The following is a 12,342-nucleotide window of genomic DNA, read 5'->3' on the forward strand; positions in this document are numbered from 1 at the left end:
GAACGAAGTCGTTAAGATGTTAACAACCAGGATTTAAAAAAAAGAACGAACTATGGTAAGTTCGTTTCTTTTTTTAAGTTTTTTTTTAATTTACTTAAGGGAACGTAATTAACGTTCCCTTTCTTTTTTTTTTAGAAAACCTGGACGTGGACGAAGTCGTTAATGACTAGGATTTAAAAAAAGAATGAACTATGGTAAGTTCATTTCTTTTTTTAAGTTTTTTTTTTAATTTACTTAAGGGAACGTAATTAACGTTCCCTTTTTTTTTTAGGAAACCTGGACGTGAATGAAGCCATTAATGACCAGGATTTAAAAAAAGAACGAACTATGGTAAGTTCATTTCTTTTTAAGTTTTTTTTTTATTTTTACTTAAGGAAACGTAATTAACGTTCCCTTTCTTTTTTTAGGAAACCTGGACGAACGAAGTCGTTAAGACGTTAACGACCAGGATTTAAAAAAAAGAACGAACTATAGTAAGTTCGTTTCTTTTTTTTAGGTTTTTTTTTTATTTTTACTTAAGGGAACGTAATTAACGTTCCCTTTCTTTTATTTTTAGGAAACCTGGACACGAGACAAAGCTAAACGACCAGGATTTAAAAGAACGAACTATGGTAAGTTCATTTTTTTATTTTTATTTTTATTTTTTTTACTTTAAGAAACGTAATTAACGTTTCCTTTCCTTTTTTTAGTACAAGGACCAGATCTGAACCAGATTCGGATCAGATTCAAATCGGATTCAAATGGATCCGAACCAGATTCGGATCAAATTGAACTAGATCTGATCAGATTCGGATCAGATCAGATCTATTAAAATAAAAATCAAATTAGATCAGATTTAAGTTAAATCCAGTCTGAACCGATCTGTTAAGAGCACTATATAAATATATTGCTCAAATTTATTTACATTATAAAAACAATTAAAATACTAATTTAATATATTAAATGTCCTATAATATATAATACATAAAGTATTACTCTCGAAACTTATTATCTAATCCAAGAGAACCTACAAAAAGAAGTAAAATAAAACGTTAATAATGTTTCTTAAAAAAAATTAAAGTTTCAAAATTTCAAAGTTGAAACTTATCGATCAAAAGCCCAAAAGAAACTGATATCTAAAAAAAAAATAAAATTAAGCCAATTTAATTTTACCAATCCAAAAGGCAGTATTAAAGCCGATACCTAAAAAAAGAAATAAAAAAATGTTAGAAAAAGTTATTTTTTTAAAAAAAACAAAGTTTCAAAAAAACAAAAATTTTGAAATTTACCCGATCTAAGTGAAGAGTCTCACCGATACCTAAAAAAAGAATAAAAAAAAAATATTAGAAAAAAGTTTTTTAAAGTTTTGAAAGAACAAGAACGAAACTTTAAAACTTAGAAACTTATCCAATCCAAGTGAAGGGTCTCGCCGATACCTAAAAAAGAAATGAAAAAAAATATTAGAAAAAAAATTTTTAGTTTCGAAAGAACAAGAACGAAACTTTTGAAACTTACTAATCCAAAGTGAAGGGTCTTGCTGATACCTAAAAAAAGAAATAAAAAAACATTAGAAAAAGTTTTTTTTTTAAAAAAAATAAAGTTTCAAAAAAATGAAAATTTCGAAACTTACCGATCCAAAAAAAGATTCAAAAGAAGAACGAAACTTACCTATTCAAAAGAAAGGTTGAAGCCGATACATCATACATACCTAAGAAAAAAAGAAAAAAAATTAAATTTATTATTTTAAAAAAAACAAATAAGTTTCAAAGTAAAACCTTCAAAACTTACTGAATCTAAACTAAAAAATGTTTCAAAATAAATGAAATGAACGAAACTTATCAATTCAATTCAAAGAAAGCCGATATCTAAAATGGAAGTGTTTTTTTAAAAAAGGAAAAAAAGTAACTTTTAAAAGCTCAAAAAGATTATCTTTAGACACAAACCATAATTGACTAGGCTGATCTGCCAATTGATTTATTTTGCTGATTTTGCCATTAGTCAAAAATTTTGACAATTCTTTTTTTTAAAAATTCATTAAAAGATGGGTATGTTTAATTGTTTTAAAAAAAAAATTGTGCACTTATCCCTTTTTTTATAAATTCATTTAAAAAGGGGCAGATTTTTAGATGTTAGAAAAAAAAATTTTTATTTCATTAATTTCATTATAAAGGATGTCCCTTTTTCTTTTTTAAAAATTCATTAGAGAGTGAAGTAATTATATTTAAGAAAATTTTTTTTTTTTACTAGCACTTTTCCCTTTTTTATAAATTCATTTAAATGGGCCAATTTTTATATAGAAAAAAAATTTTATTTCATTATAAAAGAATGAATTTTTTAAAAATGTTAAAAAAGAAATTTTTTTTTATCACTGATTTACCCTCTTTATAACATTATTAATACACTATGGAAGTCGGTGATGATGATAATGGTAATGAACAAGATTTTGAAAATGAAGTTTTACTGACAGTGGAAAGTTTTAAAGGTAGTATTGTCTAGATCTATTTTACAAAAGATCCTGATTTTAAAGAAAATAAGAAGGCCACCTGCAAACATTGTTCTAAAGTTTATGTGTATTTTGGGGGCAACACATCAAATTTAAAGAAACATTTAAAAAAACATAATATACAAATGAATTAAAATCATGGACAAGACATTAGAGAAATGTTTAGCTCTTCTAAGGTATATGTCTTTACTTTATTTCTTGTAAAGTTTTTCAAATTTGAATTTCCATTATTAATAATAGTTATTAATTAGTGGGTTTATAATAATGATACAATGAGAGGAAAACTTGTCCAATAGGTTATAATGAATTAACAACCCTTTAGCGTTGTTGAAGAACTAAGTTTTATTGAGTTTATGCATTCATTCCATCCCAGTGCCTTGGTATCCTTAGTAGACACGATCAAGAGAAACATTTACAATCTTTACAAAGTAAATGTTAAAAAGATTAAAGATATTTTGCAAATGGTGCCAGAAAAGATATTATTTACAACCGATATCTGGACTTCCCTCTCAACCAAATCTTTCCTGTCCTTAACTGCCCATTTCATTGATAAAGAATGAAAGTTATGAAGTGTGATAGTTGACTTTATACAAATGTATAGATCTCACACTGGCAAAAATATTAAAAATACATTCATATTAGGATTAGAAAATTTGTCAATTGAAGATAAGGTAATTACTTATTCTTAAATTTATTCTTAAATTTAAGTTAGAATAAATATATTTAATTTGTTTATAAATTTTATAGCTATTTGGAATTACTCTTGATAATGCCTCAAATAATCAAGTATTTATTAATGAATTAAGTAAATGGGCAGATCAAAATCATATCATTTTTAACAGTGAAAACTACTTTAGATGCTTTGTGCATACAATTAATATAGGTGTACAAGAATTTTTAAAATATTTAGATCAAGAACTAGGTTTAAGTCAGGTTAGAATTTTTTTATTTTACTTAATTTTGGTTTATTAATTAATAATTTAATTTATTCATTTATAGCTCAGGCAACTTCTTAATAAAATTTGTGCATCTACTCAACGGTGTGAAAAATTAAGCCTTGCATGTAAGAATAATAGTATTGATGATTTAAAACCTATAATAGATGTGCCAACAAGGTGGAATTTGATGTGTGAAATGATTTCAAGAGCTTTATTAATAAAACCTGTAAGCTTTTTTACGTACTATATTTACTGTAATTTTGTATTATTACTTATTACTTTTCAAATTAATTATTTATTGGGCTCTTGATATTACTGCAATATCTGATCATGATCTCAAAAGCTATACACTTACAGAAGAACAATGGAATGGACTTAGAAAAATAGTGGATTTTCTTGAACTATTTAAAGAAGTAACAGCAGTAATTTCAGGAAGTACATATTCAACACTTTTTATGATGATTCTATTATTCAATTTTTTAATTAATCATGTAGAAGATATTATTGGAGATGAGAATGAAAAAGTTAATGATGAAAATGATGATGAAAATGATGATGAGAATATACGAATTGAAAAATCAATAAAAAAAGCTGCTAAATATTGCAAAGATAAATTATTGAAATACTATGTCAAGACAAATAACGTGTATTCAATAGCAGTTATCTTAGATCTGAGATTAAAAATACAATATTTTAAAGATGAAGAGTGGGATGATGATTTAATAAATGAAATTAATCAAAAGTATGTACTTTTAAAGTTTTTGATATATTTATTTAATAATTATATTAATCATTAATTTTTTATTTAGTTTTGTGAATATTTTTAATTCTAATTATGCCACTACCTCCTTAAATTCCAACATTTCCTTCACCTCAAAAGAAAAATCAGTAATATCACGTGTATTTAAACGTCACTATGGAAAATGTAGATAAATTTAAAACATATATTGCTTTACCAACTGTTTCTGGTAAAACTTTGGATCCTCTCAAATGGTCGCGAATTAATGAAACTCAATATCTACAACTTAGTAAGATGGCCCATGATTATTTAGCTATACCTGCTACAAGTGTACCATCAGAGCAGTGTTTTTCAATTTCAAAAAATTTAATTACAAACAATAGAAACTGTTTAATAGGAAAAACAATAAGAATAAGTATATATTTGAAATCCTAGAATTATTTATTGAATAATGAATAAATAATTATTTATTTTTAAAATTATATTATTTTTTTTATTTTATTTTATTTTTTTCTTAGTATTATAAATATAAGTATCATGTCAATAAAGTAACTAATCTAATATCTATCTATATAACTAAAAAAGATTAAGTGAAATATAATTAATGACTATAGAGAGGTTGGCTAAATACACTTTTTTGAATAATAGTGTAGTTAGCCGAAATATTCACAGATAACTGTAACATTTTGAATTGCTGTTTCGTATTCTTTATAAGACCCGCTTGATCAACAAATCATGTTGTACATATTGTATATCTAATAGAATTTTTTTTTTTTTTTTTTTTTGATTATTAAATTACCGATTTATTTTTTTTTCAAATATTTATTTTTTTCATCATTTTTTTTTTAAACCTATTTTTAAATTTTTTTCCTTTTCTTTACCATTCTTTTTTTTCTTTTCCTCTTTCTTTTTGATTTGGTTTTTTTTTCACCAAGAATTTTTTTGGTTTTTTTTCATTCTTTTCCCGTTTATTTTTCCAAACTAAAATTTTTTTTTTTTATAAATAATTCTATTGTTTTAGTCTTTTAAGACCGATTTTTTTTATACTATTTTTTTTTCGGTCTTTATTTTTAGACCATATTATTAAAAATTTTTTTTCAGTCTTTTTGAACCTTATTTTTCAGAATTTTTTTTGGTACCTATTTTTTTTATGAATTCCTTTTTTTTCAAAAATTTCCTTTTTTTAAACCAATTTCTTTTTTTATCCTTTTTTTTCCCCTAATTTTATTTTTGTTTTTTTTTCAAATTTTCTTTATTGTTATTTTTTTGGGGTTTTTTTCGAATTTTTTAAAACCTTTTTTTTGAGTTGGTTTTTTTTCCAATTTGAAAATTCTTTTTTCACTTTTCTTTTTTTGGATTAGCTTTTAACTTTTTTTCCAATCTGAAAAATTTTTCTTTTTTTGGTTTGGCTTTTTTTTTGTTTTTTCCTGAACCATATTTTAAACCATTTAGATTTGGATCAGTGATCAGATTGATGCTGCAGCACCACAGTAATTCTTCTTAATAAGAATATTTTCTCTAATTATTTTTTAGGTTCAATAATAGACTGACATATAATTTACTTATTTATTTATTTTTTGTAATAATAGATCTGACAATAGATCGGAATAATTAATTTTCTAAAAAATTTTTTTTTTCATAACAATAGATTGTTATAATTGATTTTTGGAGGATTTTTTTTTACTTTAATTTTAAAATATATTATTAATACTTTAAAACTAAAATGTTTGCCATGAACCCTTTTTTTAATTAAAAATATAAAATTGAATCAGATTCAAATTGGATTTAGATTAGATTCAGATTAGATTCAGATTAGATTCAGATTAGATTTAATTTGATTTGGATCAAATCCAATTTTTTTAAAATAAATCAGATTGGATCAAATCTTACTATCTAAATCTGATCTGATCTGATCTGTGCGGAACCCTACTAGTACCTGAATATTTCATAGCGTTACTGAGTTTCTTGAAGTATTTGAGGTTTCCTTGCGGGATGGTACCACATCTAAAAACACTGTGCGCCTATCATCATTCTCCATTCTGAAAACATTTTCATTAGTTAGGACGATGGTAGACATAAAGTTCTTGTACTATATTGGTGTCTTGTGTTTTCATGGATTTCCATTATGCCACCTATTACCTTATCCTTCAAAGAGCGATACAGATTATTTCACTGGTTTTTTTCTGTGGGTATTTCCTCGAGAAGGAGAAGGACCTTGCCTTGTAACTGCGCATTGAAACTACTAAGAATCGTCTGAGGATCGCTGGTCTTATAAATGAGTTGAGTGTCTAGGATACTGCGTTAGATGAAATCTGTTATAATACTCTTATCCCAATCCTGTCCTGATTTCAGGTAAAGAATTGAGTACATCTTCCTTTCAGCAGATATACTGGCCAACCATTTGATGATATATTTGGTGAGATTCCAATCACCTGAACACCAGATATCCTGAATATGGGAGAAGATAAACTTAACTGCAAGATGGATCTTAGATTCAAAGGTGGATATTGGACGCAAGATGTGGAGAAATCCTGGAAAGATATTCAAATAGAGTTGGCCTGTTGAGGATCTGAAGATTCGCTGTTTATGAGGATCACAGATTGCAATTAAGGTTGCCTGCCTAAACCTCTCCAAAATTTTACGATTAGCTTTTCCAAGATTTTACTATAGTTTTATTATAGTTTTGGCAAGGTTTTGGCAGTTTCGGCATTTATAATAAGTTTTGTCAGGTTTTGCTTTTTTCCAGAATTTCGCCAACTTTTTAATAAGACTTTCATATAGTTTTGGCAAAGTTTCGCTATTTCAGCATTTCGCCAACTTGCCAAAACCTTCTAGTTTCTCCAGCAACCTTAGTTGCAATACATACATCGGTATTCTCATACATAAACCACTTGTAGATGTTGAATTCAGTCTTTTAAGAGGGACTTTGTTCAGGTTGTATGTAGAATGCCTTAGTGATTGGATGGATAAGTTTACCAATATTTTTGTCAATAATATGTTTCAAACTTTTACTATCTGGGTCCTACCAGAAAACCCCATGAGGATCTGCATAGGAAATAAAATAACTGTAAAGATACCTCTTGACTTGATTGAGATCACTCATACTCTTTGCAGCGATAATAAGCCATTTAAGCTCATTGATACTGAAGGCTTTCTTTTATTCGTCCAAACTTGAAAATAACTTGAACTTGAGTAGTTATTTTTTGTTCTATCAAATCGAGATCTAATTTGTAGTTACTTAATCTTCAATTGCTGAATATTTTTCCAAAGATCTGCACTCCTACCTGGCTATTTCTCTGCGGCTCAACAGACTTTCTAGGGACCATTGCGTGTCAGAATGATATGTTTACTTGAGTATGTTAGAGGTTTGGATTACCGCCCCTATTGGTCACTTGCTCACTACGTTCGCTCTATATAGAGATAATCAACCTGCTAACCAAGAGTGTAAACTTACCTGCTGACCTACCTGCTGACCTACCTGTTTACTCAGTTTGCTATCTCACTGCTTCCAATAGGAAAATGAACGGAATCCTGAAAGTGTTTCAGATTGTTTCAGAATTTTTGATCTGAGGGGTAAAAATAAAAATATTTTCTGAAAAGTATTCCTGCCTACTTTTACCAAAATTGCCGAAACATCTGAAACATTGAAATACCCCCTATGATTCTCTCTTATTTTCCTCTCTTTTTCCTTATTTTATCGTTTTTTAGTATATTATTATATTTTAGATCTAGTTTCAGATTGTTTCAGATATATGGAGTATTCCTGAGCCCCATAGGGGTCAAATAGGTACTGTGAGACCATGAAGCCAAGATGGGTAGAGCCTGTGACACATACATCCAGCCCGATGATAATAGAATGCCAATTGTTCAGCCAGAATTAATGTTAATTCTAGCTAAAATGATTTATAAATTCATATTATTAGAAATTTTATTATATATAAAATTGTGATACCCATTAAATTTTTTCTATATTCATTAAGAATAATAAATATATATTTAATTGTTTCAAAAAAAAATAAAGTTTATAGGATAAATAATTCTCATTCAGTTATTTTAAACAAAAATATTTTTATATTAGTTTTTAATTTAGGCCAGTTTATAAATTTAAGCCTGCATTATATTAGTATTAAACTGGCCAAATTCCTTTAAATTTATTCAAAACATAGTAAAATAACCAAAATTAAAACTTATATATCTTATGTTACAGTAATTCAATTTGAAAAAACTCTTTGTTACATAAAAGTATACTGTTTAAACTACAATATTACAGAAAGTTTTTTTAAAAAATATTGATTAAATTTTTTTTTCTATTTATTTGAAATCATATAATAAAAAGTGGTGGCTTTAGACTGTGTGCACCATATAATAAAAACTCAAATAAAAATTAAAGTACAAATTTATATTATTTGTTTGTTTCATCTTCTATTTCTGGCGATTCTTTCATTCCCATTGGTTCTGATTCTTCCACTCCCATTGGTTTCGATTTTTCTATTCCCATTGATTCCAATTCTTTCACTCCCATTGGTTCTAATTCTTCTATTCCCATTGGTTCTGAATTTTCTATTACTTCTATTTCGTTCATTTCTGCTAACATTTCTATATTTTCTGCCATTATTAGATTTTCTTCTGTTTAAATCAGTGTTTCTGGCTTAAAAAAGTCAGTGTTAGCTAACATATTCTGCTCTATATAGGTCCAATTTGAAGTACCTCATGGATAACAAGAGACAATATTATATATCTCATCATTATAATTTCACGTTTGTATTAATTGTGAAAATTGAAGAGAGAAAGCGTTGTTAACCGATTTGGTACGTTGAATAGATTAACTATGATTTGCAGTCAGGGAGATTAAGTACGTTTAACTATGACTGAAATCCAATCAAACAAGACACGCTTAAAACAGGGAGTTCATTTATTGTGTAAAAGGTTATACTTTATTATAGAACTTTATAATTACAAGAATAAGAACTAAAGGAACTAATTCGAACTGAAGGAACTAAACTTATAACGAAGGAAAATACCAACGTTATTTATATAAAAGTTACTACATATAAAGATATAATAAATATAATAGATATAATAAATATAAGAAATATAACTAATATAATAAATATAACTAATATAATAAATATAATAAATAAATTAAATATAATAAATAAAATAATTATATCGATTATATTAAATATAATTAATATAATAAATATAATAGAAATAATAGGCTAAATAGGCTGCGGCTAGGTCGGCTTGGCACAGTTGGACACAGTAGATCCTAATTTTCCACATGATCTTCTGGCGTAGTAAATTGTAACTCTACACGTAACTAGGGGTAACAGCATGTTGGTCCAAATATTTTATAATAAATCTATTAACTATTATTAAAAAAATTAATTCTATTACGAAAAAAATAAAACAAATAAAAAATAAAAAATAAAAAATACGATAAATAAGTTATTAAACCTCTTCAGATCTTCAAGATGGATTATAAATATTAATTTGTCTTTTCCATTTGGTTGTTTGATCAAGGTGCAATCAATGGTACTAGTTAATATATATTCATAATATTAATATACAGTACAACAAGTAATAGTAATTTAAAGATTTATAAATTTTTTATTGATAATTTATTATTTGTTGATGTTAAAGACATAAAAATACTGTTATTTGATTTATGATATAATAAATCTAAAAACTTTAATTAATTTTTATAATTACTTAATGGCAAGTAATTATTATTTATAGTTTTTTAAAGTTTTAGGCAAATTTACTACACAATTTTTTTTTAATAATTTAACTATTAACAATTTTTGTCTATATATAACCTAAATCGGCCTTCTAAACCTTCTTTTTAAGCTTAATAAAAGTTGTAAAGTGAGGTGAAATACATAATATATATAAAATTCAAACTTTTAAAATATATAAATGAAAAACACTATATGATTAACTCTGTAAAATTTTATAAATTTTGCCAATTTTTACAAATGTAAAAATTCATCTATAAGATATCTATTCCAAAAAATGATTTATATGAAAAAATAATGTTTTTAATATAAATTTTATAATGTTTTCTATGTAAAAATAAAAAAAAAATCTAGGTTAATTTATACATGAAGTCAAAATTAAAGCCTAAAAGTAGAAATATTTCGACTTGGGAAGGTCAAAAGTTGAAATTAAAGTTGAAATGATCGAAATTACATCATAGTCATGTGATTTTTATAATTATAATTTAATATAAAATTTTAAATGTAAATAATTCTGTCAATATTGATGTTACAAATATGAAATATATATCATTGGAATCCTCTCGATGAGCTGAATCCAACCGCATAAAGGTCATAAAAATCGAATCACTGGATGTGGAGTTCGTTAACTTTGAATTTTAATATTATTGTTTACTATAAAATCATATGACTATAACGTAATTTTGACCATTTCAACTTTGGAGAGGCTCAAGTTGAAATCATTTCGACCATTTCGACCATTTTGGAGGTCAAAATTAACCAATTTCGGTTTCATGTATAGGTTAATTATTGCAATGTCACATATATAATAATTAAACAATGTTAAAATTGCATACAAATTTACACACAATTTTTTTTTAATAATTTAACTATTAGCAACTTTTTGTCTATATGTAAAGCTTAAATTGGCCTTTTAAACCTTTTTTTCAAGATTAATAAAAGTTGTAGAGTAAAGTGAAATATATAATATATATAAATTCAGACTTTAGAATATATAGATGAGAAACACAATGTGATTAACTCTGTAAAATTTCATAAATTTTGCCAATTTTTATAAATGTAAAAATTCATCTATAAGATAACTATTCCAAAAAATGATTTATATGAAAAAATAATGTTTTTTAAAAAAACCTATCTTTGATCGTAAAATTGAGAGAAATAAAAAGAATATAGTGAAAGAAATAGAGTGAAAGAAAAAAATAAAAGAAATAGAGCAAAGAGTTAAAACAAAAGAAATGGAGTAATAATGAAATGGCAAACATAAAGAAAAGGATAAAAGAAAGTTAGTAAAAATAAAACATAGAGAACAAAAGAAACCAAAATTGGAAAATGAAAAAATACCTTAATTGCGAAACTGGACCAGATAGATTTCCAGAGTTGTTTAGCTATTCTTAAAAACTTTAATAATATTCTCAAATTAAAAAAAACTAAAAATAAATGAAAAAAAATGAAATGATACCTTGCAACATTAAAATCCAAGAGAATGTTCAAAGCAGCAAAGCCACTTCTAAAAAAAAATAAAAAAAAATTGCATTATACGTTGATATTACAATTGTTATGCATGGTGAATTTTACCATTTTAACAAAAAATTTAAATATTTAAATATTATGGTAAAATTCACCATTTGGTAAATTTATTATCTGGTAAATTTAACCACCAGTTATTGTTAAATTAATTCTAAATATTAATTAAAATATTGCAAAAAATATGTTTTTTTACTTTTTTTTTTGTAAGTTATAATAATATTATTTGGATTTTAACTTAAATTTATTAAATAATTTTACTTAAGCAATAAAAATAATTTTTTAATTAAAGTAAAAAAATTATGCTTTAAAAATTTCTATATATTTTAATAATAAAAAATATAATAATATTTTTATAAATGCATTTAAATTATCAGAAATTTAAGGTAAAATTCATAATTTTAACTATATTATTCAAAGTTTTAATAGTAATTGTCCAGAGTGTAGTGAAGAACTATATAATTTTATGAAGGTCAATGACAATTAGTATTACATGGCGATTTCTGGTTGTTTGTACACGTCATTTCTGATTGGTCTGCATAGAATATGTATTGAAATTTCATGTTACATCAAAAATTAACAAGTTATGATTACCTTTTTTTTTTAGATTTTGGCTAGTAAGTATATTTTTCTTTTAAATAACTTTCTTATTGTTTTCTTGGGGTTTCTGGATTTCTTATACATATCAGACTAAAGCTCTGAATGGGTCGGTTCAGTTCAGTTTTAGTAAGGAACCAGAACCGGCCTGACATTCAGTTCCAGTTTTGGTTCAGTTCTTTGGATTTAAGCCCGACCTGAAACTAGAACCGAATTTTTAACCTGAATCGAACTGAAATTATGGTTCGGTTCTTAATTAGATAATCAAAAGATTATCGATTTTTTTTTGTAAAAAAAAAAATATTCATCCGCTTCTTTAAAGTG

General features: G+C 25.5%; 2 protein-coding genes across 2 annotated transcripts; one reads left to right on the forward strand and one right to left on the reverse strand.

The window, feature by feature from the left end:
• Nucleotides 1–2,620: 2,620 nt before the first annotated feature.
• OCT59_021038 (uncharacterized protein) lies at nt 2,621–4,353 on the forward strand (the record flags this gene model as incomplete). The annotated part of the gene is made up of 2 exons (XM_066149586.1): nt 2,621–2,658; nt 4,230–4,353. 2 exons carry the CDS (start codon nt 2,621–2,623, stop codon nt 4,351–4,353), a joined length of 162 nt encoding a protein of 53 aa, XP_065990476.1.
• A 4,208-nt stretch (nt 4,354–8,561) lies between these two features.
• OCT59_021039 (uncharacterized protein) lies at nt 8,562–8,771 on the reverse strand (the record flags this gene model as incomplete). The annotated part of the gene is made up of 1 exon (XM_066149587.1): nt 8,562–8,771. One exon carries the CDS (start codon nt 8,769–8,771, stop codon nt 8,562–8,564), a length of 210 nt encoding a protein of 69 aa, XP_065990477.1.
• Nucleotides 8,772–12,342: the final 3,571 nt, after the last annotated feature.

This window comes from Rhizophagus irregularis, chromosome 3 (genome assembly GCF_026210795.1).
Source record: "Rhizophagus irregularis chromosome 3, complete sequence".
In the NCBI taxonomy this organism is placed as follows: domain Eukaryota; kingdom Fungi; phylum Glomeromycota; class Glomeromycetes; order Glomerales; family Glomeraceae; genus Rhizophagus; species Rhizophagus irregularis.